Source organism: Orcinus orca, chromosome 7 (assembly GCF_937001465.1).
Source record: "Orcinus orca chromosome 7, mOrcOrc1.1, whole genome shotgun sequence".
Classification (NCBI taxonomy): Eukaryota; Metazoa; Chordata; class Mammalia; order Artiodactyla; family Delphinidae; genus Orcinus; species Orcinus orca.
In genome coordinates, this window is record NC_064565.1 from 22,560,814 (window position 1) to 22,586,066 (window position 25,253).

Genomic DNA, 25,253 nt, shown 5'->3' on the forward strand with positions numbered 1-25,253 from the left:
GTTTTGGGAGTCACCACTTCCAGGTCAAAGTCCTCGTTGACGAGAATACAACATAGATTCCTCCCAATTCCTCACAGAGTGATGATTACCACTGAAACACTTTCCTATCCATATGTCAAGTCTTGTCCTCCTCAGCTATTTTTCTAATTGGAAAAAAGAAAGCCCTTAATTTTATTAGCAGAACTTTCTAGAGTACCATAAAAATGTAGACCAACTATGGTTCCAGCCCTGATCTGTGTCCATCATTTTGCTAATTGAAGAAATGCCAATTTATCTCTCCCTTTTGTTTCCTGTTATCCCTGCTCATTCTGTATCCATGACAAAATTGCTCTATCCTCCACTTTTTTTCCCCAATCTAATGATAATCTAGCTATTTGCTTGTATCTTCTTTTAATCCACTTTCGTGCTGGTGCTTATGAAAGGCATATTAAAGGTCTAAACAAATGATGTTTACTGATTCTCCTTGGTTCACACACTTACTACATTCTCAGATCACATTCCCAAATTAGTAAGTCACAATTTCCCCTTAGAGAAGATACAGCGTATTTATCCTAAAAGGTTGTCCTTGTATCTGTTCGATGATCTACCCTCTCTCTTAGCTTCACTCCATCTCTATCTGCCCTGCCAAAAGGAAGTGAGAAGCTGAACAATTATCTGGTGAATCTGATAGACACAGATGGCTATCATAGGTAAATCTGTCTCTCTAAATCTCTAAAATTCCATATCGGGTTTGCTGAATTATATGGACAACTGCCTCTGCTCTCCATTTTACCTGCCTGGATAACATCTGCTTTGATAAGGCAAGTGAGGGAAGGGAGGAAAGAAAATAAACTGGAGGTAAGGGGCTGCAGGAAGAGAGTCAAAACAGCTTTCCTTGGTAGGAAACGTATAAAAACAGAGAAGCATGAGGAGATTCAGATCTATCAATTTAGCAACACATAAAAAATTTATTAAAGATGTTTACAAGAGGTAAAGCATCCTATGTATTATTAAATTTATTTATTTTATTTATCTTTGGCTGCTTTGGTTGTTACTGCGTGGCTTTCTCTAGTTGGGGCGAGCGGGGGCTACTCTTTGTTGTGGTGCATGGGCTTCTCATTGCGGTGGCTTCTCTTGTTGTGGAGCACGGGCTCTAGGCATGTGGGCTTCAGTAGTTGTGGCACGCGGGCTCAGCAGTTGTGGCTCTCAGGCTCAATAGTTGTGGCACATGGGCTTGGTTGCTCCGCGGCATGTGGGATCTTCCCGGGCCAGGGCTCAAAGCCATGTCCCCTGCATTGGCAGGTGGATTCCTAACCACTGCACCACCAGGTAAGTCCTCCTATGTATTATTAATCTATTTTATTTATTTATTTTTTAAAATTTTATTTCATTTATTTATTTATTTTTGGCTGCGTTGGGTCTTTGTTGCTGGGTGCGGGCTTTCTCTAGTTGCGGCAAGTGGGGTTACTCTTCATTGCGGTGCATGGGCTTCTCACTGCGGTGGCTTCTCTTGTTGTGGAGCACGGGCTCTAGGCACATGGGCTTCAGTAGTTGTGGCATGCGGGCTCAGTAGTTGTGGCTCGTGGGCTCTAGAGTGCAGGCTCAGTAGTGGTAGTGCACAGGCTTAGCTGCTCCATGGCGTGTGGGATCTTCCCAGACCAGGGCTAGAACCCATGTGCCCTGCATTGGCAGGCGGGTTCTTTACCACCGCACCACCAGGGAAGTCCCTAACCTATTTTTTTTAATTAAAATTTTATATACTCTAAAATTACAAATTATTTTAGTTTTATTACTGTAATTATAGATATTTAATAAAAGACCCCAGAAAGATAAGAATTTAAAGCTCATAGATGTTTTTCTCCATTTGTCTCTATATTTATTCAATGTTAATGATTTTTCAAATTGTATGTGGAGAGGAAAAAAGCTTAAGTCTTCATACCCTGAAACTTTAAATAAAAAATTCACTTTAACATGCCTTACTTGCTTGGTTCAGGATTTTAATTAATATAAGTTAATCTATTTTAAGTGGATATTCAAGGATCATTTATTTTTCTTTTATGTGACTGTAGCTGAAATATGGGTGAAGAGAAGGCTGAAGCAGATATGAGCCTATCTTTCCATTTCAGCTGCCACTCTCCACTCTCCAATATTCCATGGTTGTTTCTACAGGAAGATAATAAAGGAGTAATGAAATCCAACAGAGCAAAGGATATGAATATGGGCAAAAATATAGAGAGATATTTGCTTCTGTCCATTAATGACTAACTGTAACAGGAACAGCATATACTGTTAACCATTGTTTTCAGACATTAGACAATAGGCAACATAAAACTTGATCTCTGACTCAAGGAAAACAAATGAAGCGACCTCTATAATCTCTGTAGCCAACTGCCCGGTGATGGTTTCCAGACTGAAACACTGAGAGAAGAAACATGAACAGAGTCTGGAGGGCCTGCTGAATTCAAGAAGAGGTAAACACAGGCGTGTGGGTGGGGTAGGGAAGGGGCTGTCTAGGCAGCTAGAACTTGCAGGGCTATGTATTGCAAAGAAATGATAACAGCAGAGGTTTCGCTATAGTCTTCCGCTGTGTATTAACCTGCACATGCATGAGGTGAAATGCATGAGGTCAGAGAAGCAATGACTATGAAGCAGTAGGTTGAATCATCTCATGAGCTCACGTAAGGCTGAAAATAGTTTGTATTTCCACCATCCAGAGAGGATAGGCCTCCCAAAACATGGACCACACGGTACAGTCCTAAGAAGGGTCAAGCCATAGTCGTGAGGCTAAATTATTCCCAGAAAAAAGGTTCCCTTGAATTCGTCATAACAAAACATAAAAGGAAGCCTTGAAAAATGAAAATAATCTGCAAGTAACTTAAATGCACCTCAAAATAAAGAACAACAGTCTTTACAGGAATACAATGAAATCTAGTACTCTTTACAATCTCCGGCATCCAATTAAAAATCACCACCAGGCATGAAAAAGAAGGACAATATGATCCATATTCAAGAGAGAAACTAATCAACAGAAACAGACACAGTAATGAGAGATAATGAAATTAAACAAGAACTTAAAAATATTGTAGATGTCACAACTATGTACAAAGATATAAAGTAAAATTTGAACATAATTAGGAAATAATAAAATAATAAAAAAAATGGAAAATTGTACACAGGAAAAACTATGTTTAAATTTAAAAATACACTATACAGAATCAATAGCAGATTAGCAGAACTATTAGATGTAGCAGGAAGAAAGGTCAGTGAATTTTTAAACATTACAAAATAAATTATCCAAAATAAAACACATAGAGAAAAAAGACTTAAAGAAATAGACCATCAGTGACCTGGATGTCAATATGAAATGGTCTAAATATGTATAACTGGAGCCCCAGAAGGAAAGAAAAGAGAGAAAGGGGAAAAAAATTATGTGAAGCAATAACCAAAAATGTACATATTTGATAAAAAACTATAAACCCCAAATCCAAGAGACTCAATGAACCTCAACCGGAACCAACATAGGGAAAACGACATTTAGGCTCATCATAATCAAACTACTGAACATCAGTGATAAAGACAAAAATCTTAAAAGCAACTGAGAAAAAAGATACTTTACAGAACAAAGATAAAACTGACAGTAGAATTCATGTCAGAAACTACATAAGCCAAAAGAGAATGAAATAACATCTTTAAAGTCTTGAGAGGGAAAGAAACAAAACAAAACCTGTCAACCTTTTAAAAATTAATTCTAATTAATCAACTTTTCAACTAATTTAATAACCAAGAAAAAAATATATGCTTTTCAAACTAACAAAAGCTGAGACAATTCATTGCCAGAGAATGTTTAGTGTAAGATATTAAGGGAAGTTTCACAAGCAGATGAAAAATAGGTATCAGGTAGAAATCTGGATGTATACAATAAAATGAAGAACGCAAGAAACGGTAAGTATATGCTATATAAAGTATATTTTTCTTATATTTTAATCTCTTTAGGAGATAATTCACTAAAGCCAATATAAAAACATTGCAAGCTTTCTAACATATGTAGAAGTAAAATATACAATAGCATAAAGGGTGAGACGGGTTATAAGAAAGTAATCTGTAATGTAGATAGATACATTACAGAGAGACGGTGCTAAGGTAAAGATGTAGTTAAATTACATTTAAACATTAGTTCAATCACAAAAACAAACCAAAAAAAAAACAAAAACCAAAAATCCCACTAAAACCCAAAGATGTATAGCTAATAAGGTGCAAATGGAGATAAAGTGGAATCATAAAAAATTCTCAGTTCCAAAGAAGGCCGAAACAGCCCCAGAGAGCAGGGAGACACAGGCTCCCTGGGGACGGCTCGTAGAGAAAACATTTAAAAGAAACTGTCCGTGACCTGATGCATTTGATTATGTGGAAAATAATATTGAGAGGCGCCTTACAATTTTGTTGGAGAATTTGGAATCAATGATCAGCACCCAGGAGCCTAAGATAATTGGGAGAAAATGTCATTATTAATGCAGGAAAGAAGTCTAAGCTGTACAAGAAAGGAAGTGGGATCATATTACGCTCTAAGTAGTATAATTAGTTCATCAGTGAACAGTATTTACATAATCATAAGGGTATAAACCAATACATATTAACCAAAATCTCTAATACAATTTTTTGGAAGAAATAAGGGAAGAAGAATGGGTCAAGAATGCAAATTCATAATCTCCCATGATAGAAAGTCAACAGATAAGTTTACACTTTCAAAATCTCAAGAAATCAATGTAGGTTTATCATCTCAGAATATGGAGGTACAAGGCCGAAAGAAATAGCTGAGAGACTAGAAACTAGCTGTAGGCTGTAGGGCCCAAGGCTGTAAGGATTGGAGCAGAGAAACCTGTTTTTATTACAAGTCTTAGAGAATTGTTTAACTTTTAAAAATAGATTAAAAATAAAAATTAAATTACCAGTGCAGAAACAAAAAACAGAAGCAGGCAGAAAAAGAGGCAAACATATAGAGAACAGATGGGACAAATAAAATACATAGTAAGATGGTAGATCGAAACCCAACCATGTAGATTATATTAAATGGCCTAAATATCCCAATTAATAGGCTGAGATTGTCAGATTTGGTTTTGAAAAAAATCAAGACCCAATTATATGCTGTTTATTAGAAATCTGCTTTATTTTTTTACCATTACACGGGTTTAATAAGATGTAACACACATAATACATGTGAATGCAAATAGCACATTGCCTGGCAGCCAGTGAAGTTTTAGTAAATATGGTTGCCATGTGTCTGGTTTTAAACCAGACAGTCCAGTATTTGAGTTTTCTTTCTGAGAAATAGATTAAGGAAAGACCAGACATATAAATGTAAATATGAGTAAGTGCTATTATTACTACCATGACATGTCTTATGCATGAATAGTGGAGCTTCCTCTCACTAGGAGAGTTTGCCACGAGGAATGATAGAGAGCACACTACGCAAGACATGCTTCAAGCGCCACGACGTGGGAGAGCCCAGCACACGCTTTGCCAAGTACCAAATTCCATTGCCATTGTGAGCCAGGTGCGAGGGGAGGGCCCCGCAGTTTTTCTCAATGTTTCCTTTTACAGGTACAATTCCTAACTGTGTTTTATCTCATCTCCTTGTGGTCCTTTTCAGTAAGAGATATTTGGCAGTTTTTTTCTTTTTTTTTATTTAACATCTTTATTGGAGTATAATTGCTTTACAATGGTGTGTTAGTTTCTGCTCTATAACAAAGTGAATCAGCTATATATATACATATATCCCCATATCTCCTCCCTCTTGCATCTCCCTCCCACCCTCCCTATCCCACCCCTCTAGGTGGTCACAGAGCACCGAACTGATCTCCCTGTGCAATGCGGCTGCTTCCCACTAGCTACCTATTTTACATTTGGTAGTGTATATATGTCCATGCCACTCTCTCACTTCATCCCAGCTTACCCTTCCCCCTCCCCGTGTCTTCAAGTCCATTCTCTACATTTGCGTCTTTATTCCTGTCCTGCCCCTAGGTTCATCAGAACCATTTTTTTTCTAGATTCCATATATGTGTGTCAGCATACAGTATTTGTTTTTCTCTTTCTGACTTACTTCACTCTGTATGACAGACTCTAGGTCCATCCACCTCACTACAAATAAGTCAATTTCGTTTCTTTTTATGGTTGAGTGATATTCCGTTGTATATATGTGTCACATCTTCTTTATCCATTCATCTGTCGATGGACACTTAGGTTGCTTCCATGTCCTGGCTATTGTAAATGGTGCTGCAATGAACATTGTGGTACATGTCTCTTTTTGAATTATGGATTTCTCAGGGTATATGCCCAGTAGTGGGACTGCTGGGTCATATGGTAGTTCTGTTTTTAGTTTTTTAAGGAACCTCCATACTGTTCTCCATAGTGGCTGTATCAATTTACATTCCCACCAACAGTGCAAGAGGGCTCCCTTTTCTCCACACCCTCTCCAGCATTTATTGTTGGTATATTTTTTGATGATGGCCATTCTGACCAGTGTGAAGTGATACCTCATTGTAGTTTTGAAGAAATGTGCTTTGAATACATTCATGGGTCAGAATATTCAATATTATTCAGATGTCAATTCTCTCTGAATTGATCTATAGATTCAATGGACTCCTAATCAAAGCACTATCAGGCTTTTTATAGACATTGAGAAACTGATTCTAAAATTATTTAGAAATGCAAACATTTTTTTAAAAAGTAAAACACTGTCTGAAGACTGACAGTACACACTACCTGAATTCTATTTTTCTACAGTAATCAAGAGAATGTGGTATTGGGTAAGGATTTGCATATAGATCAATGGAACAGAACACATTCCAGAAACAGACTCACAAATATATTGTCAATTTTTTCCTGACAAAGATGACAAGGTAATTTAATAAGGGAAAGATAGTACTTCAACAAAGGATACTGGAAACACTGAATATTCATACAAGGAAAAATGAACCTCACCTCTTTCCTTATACTATACACAAAAATTAATGCATAGACTGAAACGTAAGAGCAAAAACCATAAAAATTCTAAAAGAAAACAAAGGAGAACATCTCTGTGACCTTGGATTAGGTAGCAATTTCTTAAATAGAGTCAAAAACATGAATCATAAAATTTTAAAAAATTGTTAAACTTGATCAAAATAAAAAACGTTCTCTTCAAAAGTATTGTTAAGAAAATTAAAAGGCAAGCAACAGACTGGAAGAATACAGTGAAGTTATTTCTAATAAGAGATTTGGATACAGAACAAAAAGACCTCTAATGCAATAATAAGGACAAGCAACTCTACTAAATTGAAGAAAAAATGTGAATGCATATGTCACCAAAGAAGATACGTGGATGGCAAACAAACACAGGAAAAGATGCTCAACATCATCAGACATTAGGGGGATGCAAATTAAAACCACAATGAGATATCGCTATATTCCCCTAAAAGTGGCTAAAATTAAAAAGACTAAGAATATTAAATGTTGGTGAAAATGTGGAACAAGCTGAATTCTCGTACACTGTCGGCAGGGATACAGAATAGTAAAACCACTTTGGAAAACAGTTTGGCAACTTCTTTTAAAGTTAAACATACACCCATCATGTGACCCCACAATAATACTGTTACCCAAAAGAAAAGACTATATATCCACCCGAAGACTCATATATACAAATATATATGGCGGCTTTATGCATAATAGCCCAAATTGGAAGTAACTGAAATGTCCATAAGCTAGTGAATGGATAAATAAATGTGGTACATCCACGCAGTGAAATGCTTACCAGCAATAAAGCACACGCACACACACACACACACAACTGAGGATACAGATAACAACACGGATGGTTCTTAAAACCATTAGGCTAATTAAAAGAGGCCAAACGCCAAATACTATATACTGTATGATTAGTTCCATTTACATAAAATTCTAGAAAAGGCAAAACTATAGTGATACGAAGCAGATCAGTGGTTACCTGGGACCAGTGGTGTTGAGAGAGGTTCAGATGTAAAGAGGCATGACGGAATGTTCTGGGGTGATTAAAATGTTATATATCTTGATTGTGGTAGTGGTTATACAAGCACATGCATTAGTCAGAGCTCACTGGACACTTGGAATGGGTAAATTGTGTTGTATATAAATTACAACTGAATATACCTGATTTTAAATATTATGCGCCCAACCCGCCAATAAAGATTTATTGAAATCCGAAAGTATAAGCAATCCTGGTTGAACGTGGCTGAACAGAGGAACTGGGCTTTCACCATGTAAATCTTGAATAACCTTTAGAGGCATTAGAAAGTGATGTTGACGAGGGAGGGTCTTCAGGAGTCACTACGAAGCAACACGGGAGCTAGTCCTTAATCCCAGATCCAGGCAGCACACACAAGCCTTTGTGTACTCCTTCATCTTCTCAACAATCTTGGGAAGTAGCTACTATTATCCCCATTTGGTAGAAGAGGAAGCAAAGCTCTGAGTAGTGAAGATGGTGATTGGACAGAGTGCAAGTCCAACTCCAAAGCTCATGTTCCCTCTACTCATCAACCTGTCCCCCAGTAGGGTTGGGGACCCCCAGTATCAGAGAACCTGCCAGGGACTCTGTAGCCCAGCACTTCTCCAGCTTGGGGCGTGGTGCCTAGACCCCTGGCTTCCCTGGCTGTGTGTCCCAGATTCCTTTGCAGCAAGGGTCCTTAAGGAGCAGAGCCACTAAATCACGACTGCACCAGCAGCCTAGGCATGGTCTGTGCCGATGCACTTGACCTTCATCACACCTCCTATTTCTGCAGCATAACAACATTTGCTGACCGCTTACTGCAGGGCAAGCACTTTGCTTGCATTGGGTTACTATGCAATATGCAATGGACACATTTTACATATGAGGAAACTGAGGTTTAAGGAGGTTAATAAAGTTGCCCATGGTCATACATCTACACGTAGGAGAGCCAGGGTTTGGACCAAGGTCTATATAAGCCACAAAGCCTGCATGCTTGACTACGATGTGATTCCAGTACTGTCTTCTGTATTCAGTTTACTGAGCACTCTGAATCAGTGAGGATGCTTTCGGAGGAAAGTAACGCATTAAACAGTAAGTATGTATTAGCTCACGGTCCAGAATTAGCGCTAGCTTCAGGGCTGCCTTAATCTAGGCCCTTTGCTTCCCTTTCCCTGCGGTTCTCTTGACTCTGTGCTGCTTCTGCGTCTCAGCTTTATCTTCATGTCGGTAGGAGTTGGCTGGAACAGCCCCACACCAGTCAGCTCTACACTCCCAAGACTAGAGGGAAAGAGAAGCTGACTCTATGTGATTCTCTCTGAACCTCCAAACACCCTGTCCCCTGACAATGAGTCAGATGAGGTCACAAGCTCACTCTTGGACCAATCCACGTCACTGGGAGGATGCCACTCAGTGAGTGACTCAGACCTGGGTTCTAATTACTGCCAAGGACGGTTACCACGGCTGTCCTAATCACCTGGTACCCCTGGAGACAAATACTGGGGCCCCAACCATGACATTTGCTACATTCTTTCTTAGTCATTATTTCAATGGAATTGTATAGCAACGCTATGTTTCAGTGATCATTTCCATTTTACAGATGAGAAAACAAACGCACAGGGAACAGATGTCTCTCGGGGACATGAGGAGATATGCAGCAGCCAGGATTCAAAGTCAGGGCTTCTAACTCCAAGGCCACCAGAGCCCTTTCTACTACTTGGCAACTATCATGACCTTAACCCATGCTTCCGCTTCAGACCAAATTCTAAGATGCTGCTGAGAATATATTCATCTTCCAGGGTCTCTCTTCTGGTATTTATCATCATTTTTTCCTAATTCAATAACCATTTCATTATGGACTCCAGTGAGCCATTTATAACCAAGTCAGGAGGCTTTTTTTAAAAGCACTTCCCTTCTAATGAGGTTTTATAGCTATCATTTAAAATAGTCTGATGTACCTTAAAACCTACTTAGTGTGATGTAACTTTCTTCTCTTTTTCCTCTTCAATCCCACTTTTTCGATAAGCTCGTCTTCAAAAATACCGTCCTTTTCAAATTCTTTTTTCACATCTACCTTCAGTACGATATCAGACCGTACCCCCAGGCCTTCTGTTCTCACCACCTGTATTCATTCTCCATAATGGACCTAATAAGGAGTCTCTGGCCTTTGGGCTTTTAAAGCAAGAGGGTCATAAAGGTAGCATCTTTTTCCTTTAAAAGATATGTAAGAGAAATGACACTTAGCTACACAGGGCAGTGTTTCATCTAGAGCACCAACAGGAATGGAAACAGACAACTGGCCCACATACGACTATGGCTTTGGTACCTAACAGAGCCCCACACGCTGGTATAAAGGAGTCCCTGGCACTTGGGGCCCGGCTTACATTAAGAATGTGCAGCCGTGAACTTCACCTCCTTTGACTTTCCCAACATTCACGAGCTGAGTTGGGGAAGACAGAAACCAGTACGTCCAGTCTACAGAGATGGAAACCAAGACAAATATCTGCTTAATTAATAAAGGACAAAACTGTAACTGAAACTTAAGTATCCTGGTTCCAGGATCAGTGCCGTTTATGCTGCATTATTTTGATTCCTGAAAAGTTAAGGAAGTTGTGTAAAAAAATGTGAAGGCTCAGGACTTAGTTTAGTACCGCTGACCCTGGATTTTAAGAGTGAATCTTATACATATTTTGCCTTTTCTGTGGTGTCCAGGAAAAGTAAACAAGACTTGACAGAAAATATGATGAGTAGCAGCAAACATTCAGACCCAAGGTCAATATATAAAAATTCAAAAGATGTTATCAAGAATATACGTTGGTACCATCTAAGGGCATCTGTCATAACTTGGCCTTCCAACAGAAAGATATTATCATCGCATGTTGAATAATATTGAACGTGCTGTTGATTCTTTAGAAACTGTGTACCTCCTGAAGATAAGAAGGAGGAGGTAAAGAGGCATCAAAGAAGAGTCTCATTTTTCTAAATGTGAAGACTTGGGAGTACAGTCATGGAAGGGCTCCTAAAATAAGGAGCCAAGTGAGAGCACTGGGGAAAAATCATCATAGGAAAGTAACCATAGGAAGTAACCATAGTAACCATAGGAAGTAACCATAGTAACCATAGGAAGTAACCATAGTAACCATAGGAAGGAGGAGGTGGAGAAGCCTAATGGAATCACGATGGTGGAGGCCATACTGGAAATATCTAGAGCTCAGGTGGGAGATTTTGGTTGCCAACACAGTTGCTGGGGAAAAGGGAAGGAAAGCTGTGACAGACGGCATTGTTGAAGGAGGGATTAAGGCGGAAACCAAAGGCAGCTGAGAGAACTCAGGATGTAAAGGATGAAAATGTCTCTGGCGAGCACAAGCAAGTCAGGAGACACTCAGAGATCCCTCCGGGCCCTCCCTTTTCCCATCTGATGGGGAAAGAGTCAGGGATGGGACAGAATGAGGAGAGCAGGGCAGAAGCTGAGAGGGTCTCTCCGTGGGGTCCTGAGGGTTGCAGCCCGATGGGACATGCAGAGCTTCAAAGGTTTTTGCCAGCTAGATCTGCTTCAATATGCAGGGGAAGGAGAAACTTCGGTCTGAACAACACAGCTCAACCCATCTGTTTCTGCAGAATGCATCTTAGCTCCTATCTATATGCCTGCAGAATATCACCCTGGAAGTGGAATCTATTATCCTTGTACATACAAATTCACTAATGGGTGTGGCTTATTGTGAAGCAAGGCACGTGCCCCACTGCCTCTGCCTGTTGCTACTCCAAAGCTTCTGTCATCCCGGGACACTTCACTCAACTCAGCAAGGTTCCCATGCTTGATGCAAAGACTGTCCTGCGTCAGGGATCCCCGTGCAGTGAAGGAAGCGGAAGGGGGTCTGTGGATGTCACTCTTAGGTGTTGCTTTCTCCTACAGAGGTTAGTGCACGATGGGAATTTCTCCGTGCAGAGTGGATTGTCTTTCTGCCTGGCAGTTTCATTACAACATTCCATACAAGTTATATCTGTACATGATGACCTGGCACAAATTCAGCACAGCAGTCCACCTATTGTGGAGTCCTGGACAGGCTAGTTTGGGTGAAAGAAGGCCATTTAACCTGGGTCCCCTAGCAGCCCAGTCTTCTTGCAGGGCACAGCCACATGCAAATTGTAAGGCCCATTAATGGTCATCCATGATTCTGGCCACTCAGCACAATCACCTACATGGGAAGCAACTCCCCCTGATTTCAGCAGGAGCGTCTCTAACCTCTGAAGCCACTGTTTTTGGCTTGCAAGGAGGTTTGCTCTAAAACACAAATTCTCTTTAATAGGGAGCCATTACTGTGTAATGAATGAACATGCCACGAGCTGGCACGCAGAGCCCTCGGGCCCTGTTCTCATGCACAGGTCTCTGGAATCTTCACGCCTACCGGGGAGAGGGGAGCACATCTGCAGAGGGCACACAGCTCCATGAAAGTTCACTTCTTACAGATGTGTGAATGAGTTCTGCTTTCAGATCCAGTTGAAGTCAAACTATCTTGCTTTGTTTGCTCACATGAAACTGGACTGCTCAACCAGAAGGCTTTTAATAACTGGGGCTTCAGCAGACCTGCCCACCCCACCATTTTACATCAATGGTGATGACATGCGCTGCCTGGTGTTCGGATCCTGGCGTCTGCAGTTTCCCTGCCCCTGCCCAGCTTCTAGGATGCTAAGTTTTCAGCTCTGTTTCCCTTGGCCTGGATAAAGCAAAGTGAAATCTTTAGCCACCTGGACAGATGACAGCAGTTTGACATCCTCTAACTAGCTGATAGTCCAATCATCCTGTGAAAATTGAATTACATGTAATTTCATTAGAACTAAGAGGGCGTGTGTGTGTGTGTGTGTGTGTGTGTGTGTGTGTGTGTGTGTGTGTGTGTCTGTATTATAAGGAACTGGCTCATGTAATCATGGAGGCTGGCAAGTCCCAAGATCTTCAGGGTGACTCAACAAGCTGGAGACCCCGGACAGCCCAAGGCTTAGCTCTAGTCTGAGTCCTGAGTCCTGAGAACCAGGTGGACTGACAGTGTAGTTCCGGTCTGAAGGCTGGCAGGCTCGAGACCCAGGAGAAGTCACCAGTTCAGCGCTAGTCTGAAGGCAGGATGGCTGACCTCCCAGCTCAAAGGCAGTCAGGCAGGAAGACGAATTCTCTTCCTTGGGGGAGAGTCAGGCTTTTTGTTCTATTTGGGCCTTCAACGAATTGGAAGAAGCCCACTGCCTTTAGGAGGGCAATCTGCTTTATTCAGTTTGCTGATCTAAATGTTAATCTTATCCAGAAACACCCACACAGAAATATCTAGAATAATGTTTGATTAAAGATCGGGGCACCCTGTGGCCCAGTCAAGTTGCCATATAAGATTAACCATCACGGTAATTTAGGAGTCATTGTTTGTGACACACAGCAATGATTAAAGAGACAAAATGGTGAGGGGGATTTTCTAATTAAAACATAATTTTTATGCCCCCTTCAAAGAAACACATGCAACACGGCCTATTGAAATGAGCTCAGCGGAAACCTTCCTGCTAATTCCTCCTTGCCTCCACTCCCACCCCACAGCTTTAAAAAGACACCGTTATTACTTAGGAATGAGTTCATTGTTTAAACCTACCCTCCCCGTATTTTTCTGATGTAGACTCCTCAAATCTTGTGGAAATCAACTGAGAATAATTCTCTCTTCTTCCTGGATGAGGCGAAGGAAGCACAGGAGGAAGAAACAGCTTGTCCAGCACGCTGATACTGGGAAAACAAATGTAGCTGCACTTTAAGAACTCAGGATGGTAGTTTTTCGCCCGTTTTCTATGAGTATGCTGGAACTTTCACAGGTAGAAAATGATGGCTATCTTAGTTATTAAAGAGCTGGCTCAGATACAGATAGCAAGCACAGGGTTTGAGGGGATATTATTTTTAAAGGGGGGAACTTCAAGGGCCGCCCCCTCAGCAAGGTAGCTCACTTTTCGGGAGACTTGGGGCTGACCTGTGATACCAGGAGCTTCTTTGGCAATTGGGTAGCGTGCTGGCCACTGCGGTGGTCCGTCCACCTTCCTGGGGCCTTCCAACTTGAGTGTGCCCCTGCTGAAATTCCAGTTGCCAGTAACTGCACCTCTTTGCCCGAAGCTAACAGGCCCAGAAGTAGCCGTCAACTTATCAGTGATGGAAGGTGGTGATGAATATCCAGGTCCCTCACTCCTCAGACAGGAAGACTCTCAGACTTGGGTTCTATACCCTAGAGTTTCTCTGAGATTAAACTTCTGTCACACACACACTCAGGGCCGGTAGCACGTATGTGTGACCTGTATGGTCACACATACATGCTTGTACTCTGCTGTCGCCATCTTGAAATTCTTAATAACTTTTGAACAAGGGGCCCAGATTTTATTTTGCACTGGGCTATGAGAAGTGTGCAGCCAGTTCTGGTGGTAGCTGGCAGAACACACCTTTCATCGGCTGGGTTCCCTTCTCTGTCTGACTTCTCCTCTTGGTCTCTCCTGTACTTCCTGATAATTTACTTGTCCTTGAATCCTTTTCACAGGGTCTACTTCTGGGAGACCCAAACTAGACTGTTGCAAATGTCATGATAATCCTTTAGAACACTGTAAAGAATTAATGAAAGCCATCCTCCTATTTTATTAAAATAAAACAATAATGCATGTGGGTTTAATCGTCACTGAAGATAAAATCACAGTTATATCATCTGTCAATGCCATAACATATTGTAATATCTAAGACGTTTTATTAGGAAGTAATCCCCAGCTGAGCTTCCCAACTTCTCTGCATCCCAGACCAAGTGCCCAGGTGAATCCAACACGCAAATATCTCCCTGAAGAAGCAGCGTAATAAACAGCAGCGGAGTTGACATTTAAACAATAGCTCTGCATGCCATCTGTTTTAAAGAAATTATTTGTCTTTGCCAACATGTCAAGAAAAATAAGTTCACATAATTTAGGAGCTACTAAGGCATGAAAGTCCTTGATTATCTACAACGACAGGATTATCTAGAGCCATCACATTTCTTTACCAACAATATTTTTTAAAAAACGGGTCAGAGAAATTGACCTTTTTGTAGAGTCCAATAATGAGGCAAGATATTAGAGTAATCCAATCTCAAACCAAAGTTTAAGGAAAAGACGTAAACAAGGACACTGGTTCAGAATCAGATCAGCTCATCAAATCGAGCCCATGTATTCTCCATTTTGATGTCCCTACGGTCCGGCACAATGCCTGGAATGGAGTCGATGCCTAATAAATACTTAGTAACTGACTGAACTTGGGTATGGCTGTGCCTTGAGGCTTGAGTACCAGGAAAGGAAACCTACCTATGAAGAAGCTATACGTTTTCCCCTTAGTCCTTTCTTACAGACTGGAATTTACCACATGGGTGTAACACGAGTGCAGAGAGCTGTGTGGGAGGGAGACAATGGAAGGCAGTGGGTCGGCAGCAGGTGCGGGTGGGATGCTGCACGAGATGGCAGCTGTGGTTCAGGTCCATTTGCAGTAGGTGAGGGATGCAATATTTGAGAACGGGCTGGAGAACCAGAAGGCGCCTTAGGCCTTTCTCTCCACGTGTGAGACTTATGGCCGGGAGCTTCTAAGACCAAATCCATCCATCCGTAAGGCATGTTGGTCTTCGACAGGAATCCTGTCATCCCCTTGCCGTGGATCATGGACATAAAACCTCACTGCGCTTCACTTACCTCATCAGTCAGAAAGATGACATCGAGGTTACCTGCAATCTGCATCAGTGGACTGAGATGCTGACTCCACTTCACTCACCTTTCCCTGGTACACAAGCTTTTGTGCAGTTTGATTGTTAAATGCAGCTCTCCCCAGAAAGGTAAAGCTTTTTAGGCTGCTCACGGGATAGATGATCAGGACAAAAGAGGTTATAGAAACATTTTACTTTGAAACATTTTAAAATTCAAGATTTTGTCCTGACCAATTTCTGAACATGATGTTTCTTTCTGCTTAAGTTATATCAAAATACTTTTACGTGGTTTATAGCAGTATTACTTACAATAGCCAAGATACGGAAGCAACCTAAGTGTCCATCAGCAGATGAATGGATAAAGAAGATGTATAATGTAATGCTACTCGGCCATAAAAAGAATGAAATCTTGCCATCTGCAACAACACGGATGGACCCGGAGGGTATTAGGTTTAGTGAAGTAAGTCAGATGGAGAAAGACAAATACTGTATGTTTTCACTTATACGTGTAATCCAAATAATATCAATGAAACAAACGAATGACTATAACAAAACAGAAACAGACCAACAGATACAGAGAACAAACTAGTGGTTACCAGTGGAGAGACGGGTGGGAGGAGGTACAAGATAGGGGTAGGGGATTAAGAGGTATGAACTACTAGGTATAAAATAAACGAGATACAAGGATGTAATGTACACCACAGGGTGTATAACCAATATTTTATAATAACTTCTTATGGAGGATAATCTATAAAAATAGTGAACCACTAGGTTGTACACTTAAAACTAATATAACATTCTAAATCAACTATACTTCAATGAAAAAAATATTTTTCTGTGAAAATTCCTTTTTCCCTCTTGCGTACGACCTTTCTAGACAAAAAAAAAAAAAAAAAAAAAAGCCTGGGTGAGCATTTAGGAATGAAAAAAATGTAAAGTTTTGATTACTGACTGAAACACAGTGATTTTGTGTCAATGGGAGAAATCAAAGCCCTGGCACCTGGGGAGGCACGGGGTGGTAGACGTGGAAAAGGAATTAATAATCTTTGTTTTTCAGAACTGTTCCTGGAAGCTTTCCCCTCTTCCTGAATGAAAGGTCCTCCTGCTACCTTTCCAGGATGCTGTGAGGGCCTTGAATTCAAACGGATGGCCGAGCCCAAGATCACCCCTGATAGCACCAACTATGAAAGGGCGAAGGTGGCCCAGCTCCTGTGCTTTCCACACAGAACACTTACGAATGTCACCCACACCCATGTCACTGAGGGGCTGATGTCACGGATGAGCAGAGCTGTGTGGAACTGGCTGCAATGCCTCTGAAACCAGAGACCGAACCGAATTCTTCTAGACCAGATTGGGGATCCTAGGGATGGAAACCCTGTCAGGGGAAGCCACCTCGGGGGCCTGCTAACCTGTACCATCTGACTAACAAATACCCTGTTGGAGGGCCTTAAGGATAGTAGACGCTTTGTTTCCAGAAGCACCAAGTACTGTGCACGGGAACGCCCTTCCTGGGTGCCTTATCAGTGACTATCATGCCTGCCTCAGCCCTGGACAGAGGCATTCATGTCAAATTCAGCTTAGTTCAGAGGCCCCAAAGGGAAGAGCTCAACACTGCAGTTTGGTCTCACCCTGCTGTATGGAGTCCTGCAGGTAATTTTGCCATAACGATGCTTTGGACAGGGCCAAGGTGATGGATTGTGTAGGGAAGAGTTTTCACAGCGGGCCTGAGAGTGCCGACGCTTAGAAAGGCCCTCTTGCAAGGTGGGCCCTTTACTGGCACCTGGGAACCTGAATTTCAAAAGGGTTCCCACCACCTTAACTGATAAGAGTTACTACGCCTGAATGGTTTGTGCAAACAACAAGTGTGGTTTATGCTGAACAATGGCTTCCCTTCTGGGGAACTGGGAATTTTGAAGGCGTGAGGCAAGATGGTGACTGTAAAAATCCTGGGCTCTGAGTCGCTCACGAACTCAGGTAGTTAGCATTTCACATGTGTTGTCATCGCTTGTCACTGGGGGAGTTTAGCGTGTCCTATGTGACTTTCCTGGAAGAGGACCCTGGGCCCAGTTACCTCCCGATGCTGCCCCACGGGCCATTTCCCTTTGCTGGTTTTGCTGGGTAACCTTTCACTGCAATAACTCACAGCTATAAGTACAACTAGAAAAAAGAAAGAAAGAAAGGAAGGAAGGCAGGAAGGGAGGGAGGAAGGAAAGAAAGAAAGCTAGCTGATATCCATACTACCTATACTTTATCCATATCCTTTTTAATAACAACAAAGAAGGCCAAAATGGAGCTCTTGCTAACTCCTGGCATGGTGTCAAGCACTTGTATGCAAAAAACTCAAACCTCCCAACAATATTTCAAAGTAGGTCTTGTTATGATCTCCATTTGGCACATGAGGGAAGGAGAGAGAGAGAGGTTCAGGAACTTGCTCCAGATCACAGCATCTGTTAGGTGGCAAAGGGGGGACAGGAAGTCGGCTTATGTGACTGCAAACCCCAGGCGGGGAGACTCTGTTGAGGGGATCAATGAAGCACTCTCAAAAATGCAAAACTCTAGGCAAATGCACGGTGGTGACATTACTGTTATGAACGAGGTCTAAGTCCTGCCCAGAAATCACTGGATAAGATTTGCAACTTTTCGAGTTTACTCAGGTCCTGGGATTGAAACCCCTGTCTTCCCACAGATACACAGGAGCTGGGAACTTGACACGGAAGTGTATTTGCAAGTTCAGATATACCCTCCTCCCTCAAAGAGTGTTAGAACTTCGGGCCAGAAAAAACATAAGAGGGCATCTGGAATAAGTCCTTCATCTGATAACTGAGGAAACAGAGAGATGCAGCAGTTTGCACTAAGCTGCGGAATGGACTCTGGACCCCAGCCCATTCGTTTCCTTAGTGCACTGCTTCCCCCTTAGCATATTTCTCTTTTTAAAAGTGGATTCAATCGTAACCCAGCATCCGAGAGGTACGTTCATTTCTAAAAGTATGAATTACACAGGAAAGAGACCTGCTTGAAAGGAGAATTATGCACACATACTTTTGACATCCTGGAAACATTCTGATGACTGGGTTAATGGCGAGGGGAAATGACATCTTTGGAAATGCAATCCGCTCATTTGAAAGCAGGGCAGCCGTTGCCCACTCCAAACGTGTTCTCATGCACACCGGATTCCTTCCGAGCAGGCTCCGAAGTCAAAGCACACCGCTGAGTTTCAAATGGGCAGAAAGTCACCTTAACGCATATTTCCCCTCCTGGGAGTCGACACAATCGAGTTACAGGCAGAGACTGTTTATCACACTGGCATGAAAGTCTCTCTTCAAATTCCTCTTGCTTTTATAATCAAACAATAACATCTCCAGAGTATAGGTTTTAGCTACATAAGAAACATATTGGAAATTGATTCAATGTTCCTGGCTTGGCTGTGACAATGTTTCATAACCTGGTAACCTCTCAGCTTATTCCTCCCCTTTCCTGAAAAGCTTTTTGCGGCACCAGGGTGGCAAGGCAAAGTAAAGCAAACATCCTCCTTTTATCTGATCCTGCACAAAATGAGAGGAGCAGGCACTGTACCGCTGATAAGAAGATTTGCTAAATGACTCTTCTGGAATTCTATCAATGGGCTGATGAAAGAAATTAAGACTGACATTGATAGGTCATTTTCTCAGGCACAACCATTTTCAAAAATGAAGGTGTTTCTTTCGAAGCAGTTAAGCCCCAGTTGCATGTCTGTGACTCATTAAAAAGTGCCCAGATCAGCCCCGTCTTGTTAACAGGTTTACTGCAATGTTTTACTTTCTTTATATCCATTTTCTTTTTCTCTAGCATGTTTCTTGAATAAGGATTCATTCGAGTCAAGAGCATCCTGTTCCCAAGATCACCATTCCCCCTTTTATTCCCCCTCAGGTGCATGTTTCATTACACAACTCAATTTTTGTTACCACAATCTCCCATAGCCCTTACCCGATCTGGCGCTTTACACCTGTCTCACGCTAAAGTGTTTACTTGAATGTGCCAGACTTAATGGACACACCATGGGGAATCCCAGTGGACCGAGTGCGCAGATCACCTTAACTGAGACGTTTTTTCATTAAGTATATGTGATTGAGTTCTTACAGTCAGGACAGCGCATTCCTTCCAAGCTTGGTTACGGGCTTCTGAAAAGCTACAGACTCCTGTCCGGCAATTTTTTTTTTTTTTTTTTAAATCACTGCTGCTTCTCTGTTACTAATTTTTTATTACCTTCAGGATTAAGAAGAACTGCTGGTGGGCTTCCCTGGTGGTGCAGTGGCTGAGAGTCCGCCTGCCGATGCAGGGGACACGGGTTTGTGACCCGGTCCGGGAGGATCCCACATGCCGTGGAGCGGCTGGGCCCGTGAGCCATGGCTGCTGAGCCTGCGCGTCCGGAGCCTGTGCTCCGCAATGGGAGAGGCCACAACAGTGAGAGGCCCACATACCGCAAAAAAAAAAAAAGAACTGCCGGTTTTAGCAGTACTTAAGTCACAGACAGTTCAACCTATCTGTAATGTCTGATCAACCTGGAATTATCTGTGGTAACCTGGACAACAAAGAGATTACAATTCAAGAGCTCCCCACAACCTCTGTTTCTAACTTACTCCTCTGACACCCGATGGGCTTCAGGATGGATGATGTAACTTTATATCTGTAGTCAGGACGCATCCCTTTCCTGCTCTTTCTTCTCTTGGCTGACCTCGCTTCTGGAGATGCTAATGAGCTAGTCCGAGGGCAGACAGGAAGAGGACGGGAGGTGGCGGGTAGATGGCATAGATCAGCCAAGCAAACGGAAGGCCCATTCAGCCCATGCACATGTTTTGTTCTGGATGGTACTTTAGTTTTTATCTTTTTAGAACAAATGTGAAATATACTACGAGCACGAGTGCATACAACAAATAGTTACACTTAAATCATCATGATCATAAAAGGATACCTACAACCCACCTTAACAACTCAGTGTTTTTTTCTTTTTAGGCACAATCTTTAATATTTATTTTATGTTTTAAAAAGGTATTATAGAAGATTGCAGAATTAAAGAGACACAAAACAGCATATATTGAAAATACTCTCTCATTCTTGTGTCCTTTACACTCAGGTCTGCTCTCCTGAGGCAACCAATAGTACTGGTCTCTCGTGTTTCAGTTCTATTCATGCCAACAATTGTGTGTGTGTGTGCGCACGTGTGTGCGTGTGCGTGTATGATCATATTTACACTTGCATTTAAATTTTTACTATATATGTATGTGTGTTATAGTCCTTTCTCCCTTTTAAAAAAACCAAGCATACTATAGGTACTATTATGCTCCTGGCTTTTCTCATTTAATAATGTACCTCAGAAATTGTTCCTTATCAGTAAAGATCGTCCTTATTTCTTTTTTACAGCTGTATAATATTCCATTTTCGGAATTCATTTGACTAGTACCCTATTAATGGACATTTGGTTCACTTGTGATTTTTTCCTATTACTATAAACAATGCTTTGGGGCATGCATTATTTTTCATATGTGCAAGTATGTCTGTAGGATAAATTATTTGATTGGAATTGCTATTTAATAGCATTAAGTATGTGTGACTTTTATTAGATATTGCCAACTTCTCATCCACAGAGGTTGTACTAGTACCCTCTCACCTAAGTATGTAACAACGCCTCTTTCCTCACATCCTTGCCAACAAAGTTTATCTTAAAACTTTTTTTTTTTTTTTTTTGCGGTACGCGGGCCTCTCACTGTTTTGGTCTCTCCCGTTGTGGGGCACAGGCTCCGGACGCGCAGGCCGAGCGGCCACGGCTCACGGGCCCAGCCGTTCCGCGGCATGTGGGATCCTCCCGGACCGGGGCACGAACCCGCGTCCCCTGCATCGGCAGGCGGACTTGAGAGTTCCACTGCGCCACCAGGGAAGCCCTGTCTTAAAACTTTTTAAGCTTTTCCAATGTGATAGATAAAAAACGGGATCTAAGTGTCATTTTTAATGTGGGTTTCTTTGATCACGAATGCATCTCTTTTATTATGAATGTGCCTTTCTGACCCTGTTTCTGTAGAAATGTCTTTTTCTCGGGCCCTCTTCTGCTTCTTCCTTCTACTCTTAAGGACCCTTGTGATGCGTTGGGTCCGCCCCAATTCTGAGGTCAACAACTCAGTGTTTTTAAGCCACTCTTGCACCCCTTCCACTAGATCCTTCTCTCGCTACTTCCCCTCCATAAGGTAACCCATTGTTGGATTTCATGCTACTCATTCATTTGCTGTGGTTTTTAAATTTGTTTTTGTAGTAAAAAAAAAAAAATGTAACACTGGATTACATTCATGTATAGGCACATGTGCAGAGGTGTACTGGTTTATGATGTAAAAAGTTACTACTGTGGATACTAGTCAAAAAAGTTTGAAAGGCCTGGCTCTTGAAAAACCCTTGGCAACTATATCAGGGAATATATACCACCATGGTGACCCTAGCAACACTGTCATAATTGCAAAAAATGGAAAACAACCCAAATATTTATCCACAGTAGAAAGGATAAATAAAATTCGAACTTTTTCTGCTCTGGAAGACCGTACAGCAGTGAAAATTAATGAACTACAACTGCAGGGACCATCGTTGATTCAGCGCAAAAACAACGTTGACTGAAATAAAGCCAGTTGTAGTAGAATATTTACAGTATGATGCTATTTGTATAATAAGCAAAGCTAAACAGTAGTGTGGTAAGACTATATAAATAAAAGTGAGTACTATGTGCAGACTATAAAACTATACATACGTGCACACACACATCTATGTACACACACGTATACATACATACATATATACCACGAATTCTTTATCCGTCATCTATCAACAGACCAGTATCTTGGCTACTGTGAATAATGGTGCAGCTAACTCTTTGAGACAGTGATTTTATTTCCAAATAGAACTATCATGCAGTCTAGTAATCCCACTTCTGGATATATATCGGAAGGGAAAAAACTCACTATCCTTAAGTGTATATTTCCTTTTATTTACCTTGCTTGGAACTCACTGGGCTTCCTGAATCTGGGGGTTGGTAACTTTCTTCAATTCTACAAAATTCTCAGCCACTAACACTTTTAAAATCGTGTCTTTCCTCTTCATTCTATTCTCTGCTTCAGGAGCTACAATTAGATGCATGTGGATTTCATCACCTTTGACTTAATTTAACCCCTCTTTCATATTATCCATGTTCTTGGCCCTCTGTGACACATTTTTGTGTACTTTTTCAATTCTATCTTCTAGTTCAGTAATTCTCTCTTCAGTGATGATAAATACTATTCTGACAACATTTAATTTTTCTGAAGTTCTCTTGTGTCCTCTTTTGAAATCTGACTGCTCATCTGTTTGTTCGTTAACTTTCATTTCCATTTTTGTTTAAATGCATTAGATATCTTTGGTTTATATCCTTTATATCCTTTATATCCTTAAATTATATTGGATAATTTCCAATTCTGCAGTCTTTGCAGGACTCATGCTATAGCTTTGGTTTGTTTTTGTTTTTTTTCCTGATACTGACTAATGAAGTCATTTTTTCCCCTCATGTCTTCAGTGGTGTTCTATTCTGAGTTAATTTTCCTTAGAACTTTATCTGTATGCAAATTTTAGAGTGGGTGCAAGAGAGGATTTGAGTTGGGTTCTGCCAGATTCCTTAGAGTACTACCACCCTGAATCTGTGTTTTTTTCTTTTTAAACTTTTCATTATGATAAATTTCCAATATTCTCAAACAGTGTAATGTATCCTCATATACCCACTGCCCAGCTTTAAAATATTAATATTCTGCCATTCTTGTTTCATCTATTCCCTCTCCCAGTTCTTCTCTGGAATATTTAAACTAACACCTCGGACCATTTAAAATTGTCAAGCTTGGACTTCCCTGGTGGCGCAGTGATTAAGAATCCACCTGCCAATGCAGCGGTTCAAGCCCTGGTCCGGAAAGATCCCACATGATGTGGAGCAACTAAACCCATGCGCCACAACTACTGAGCCCGCGAGCCACAACTACTGAGCCTGCGAGCCACAACTACTGAGCCCACGAGCCACAACTACTGAGCCCACGTGCCACAACTACTGAAGCTGGCGCGCCTAGAGCCCGTACTCTGCAACAAGAGAAGCCACCACAATGAGAAGCCTGCGCACTGCAATGAAGAGTAGCCCCCACTCGCCGCAACTAGAGAAAGCCCACGCGCAGCAACCAACACCCAATGCGGCCAAAAATTTCAAAATATAAATAAATAAAAATTTAAAAAACGTTTGTCAAGCTGGGGGGCTCAGGGGACACAGAGAGAGACTGAACTAATTCCCTGACCCACATGAGTGTGAGCTAATGACTCAGACTCTTCAGAGGAGACATGTTTTTCCTTCTCTTTTTTTTTTTTTCCCCGCTAGAGTTGAGACAGAGTTGAGGCTGAGTCAGGAGCTTATTCCCACTGTCCTCCTCCGTGGGGTACGTTTGTCACCACTGCTCTTGGGAATTCAGCTTTATGCTGGATGGGGAAGGGGTGTTTTTGATGTAACATTTCGCCCTGCTCCGGCCCTAGGCTTTCATTAGGCCAACAACACTTTAGCTCTTTAACACCAGGCTCCAGGCAGAGTGACCAACTGTTCCAGTTTGTCCAGGTTCTGAGGGGTTCCTGGGATGAGGGACTTTCAGTGCTAAAACCAAGAAAGTCAAAGTCACACTAGAGCAGTTGGTCATCCTAGTTCGAGGCCACCAGAGACCAGTACGCACCCCCTGGGCAAGGGGTACCCTCTCCCCTCTGCATTCAAACTTTCCTGCCGTCCCCAGCCTCTGATCAATTTTTTGCCTGAAGCTCAACCATGCATTTAAGAAAATACGTATATTTTTATATCATATTCTATGCTCTTAGGTGTGGCATCCTGTGAAAGGATTTTGAAATCTTAATTCGAAATATTGCCAGGTAAAAGGAAGTCTCTGAAGATTTACTTTTTTGAAAACTAGGCCCAGATTTTTAAAAGTGTCATATGTTACATAAAAATCTAGACTTTTGGCTTCTGGTGAGAAATGGAAAGACGTGGCTACTTAGGGCCAGCCTTCTTCTATGGTGACAACTGGAACTGGCAAGCAGCTGCTCCCCTAGAATGGGCTGTGTTCTCTCCGTGTCTCAAGACTCCCATCATTCATACAGTGTATGCCTGTGAATGTCAAGTCCAGCCCATCTCACTCATTGACCCAGGGGCTTGGCTGAGTTTGCAACCCCTGACCAAGCAATCTACTGAAGGGATCCTTGGTCTCTGACGCCTGCAAGGTGACCAAAAGAAGTACCTAGTCATCATTTAGCATCCTTGGGGGTTTATTGAACTTGACCTCACAGCTGTGGATAAGCACTGGACGGTGGCTCCACTCCATACCAGCCACAGTGCTGAGCAACACCCACAACCTTTCAGGACGTACATTTCCTCATCTGCAAAAGGGTGGCCGCTGTCCTTAGTCTGCAGGGCTGACGGGAGGATAAAACAAGGCAACATACCTACCGGCACTTTGGCCAGTGCCTAGCATATAGAAAGCTCTTGATAAAGAGCGAGTACTGGT

The 25,253-nt window shown here is 41.8% G+C and overlaps 1 protein-coding gene across 7 annotated transcripts in view; it reads right to left on the reverse strand.

Annotated features, from left to right (window-relative positions):
- NCKAP5 (NCK associated protein 5) overlaps positions 1-25,253 on the reverse strand; it is a 1,039,671-nt gene that overhangs the window by 56,580 nt on the left and 957,838 nt on the right. The window contains exon 16 of one of the 7 annotated variants that reach the window (XM_033440361.2): positions 1,778-2,142. The exons of the other annotated variants lie outside the window; for them this stretch is intronic. Within the exon in view, the coding sequence (XP_033296252.1) occupies positions 2,102-2,142 (41 nt within the window). The 3' untranslated portion in view covers positions 1,778-2,101. Of the gene's footprint in view, positions 1-1,777; positions 2,143-25,253 lie in introns of those variants that run through there. 7 annotated transcript variants of the gene reach the window in all.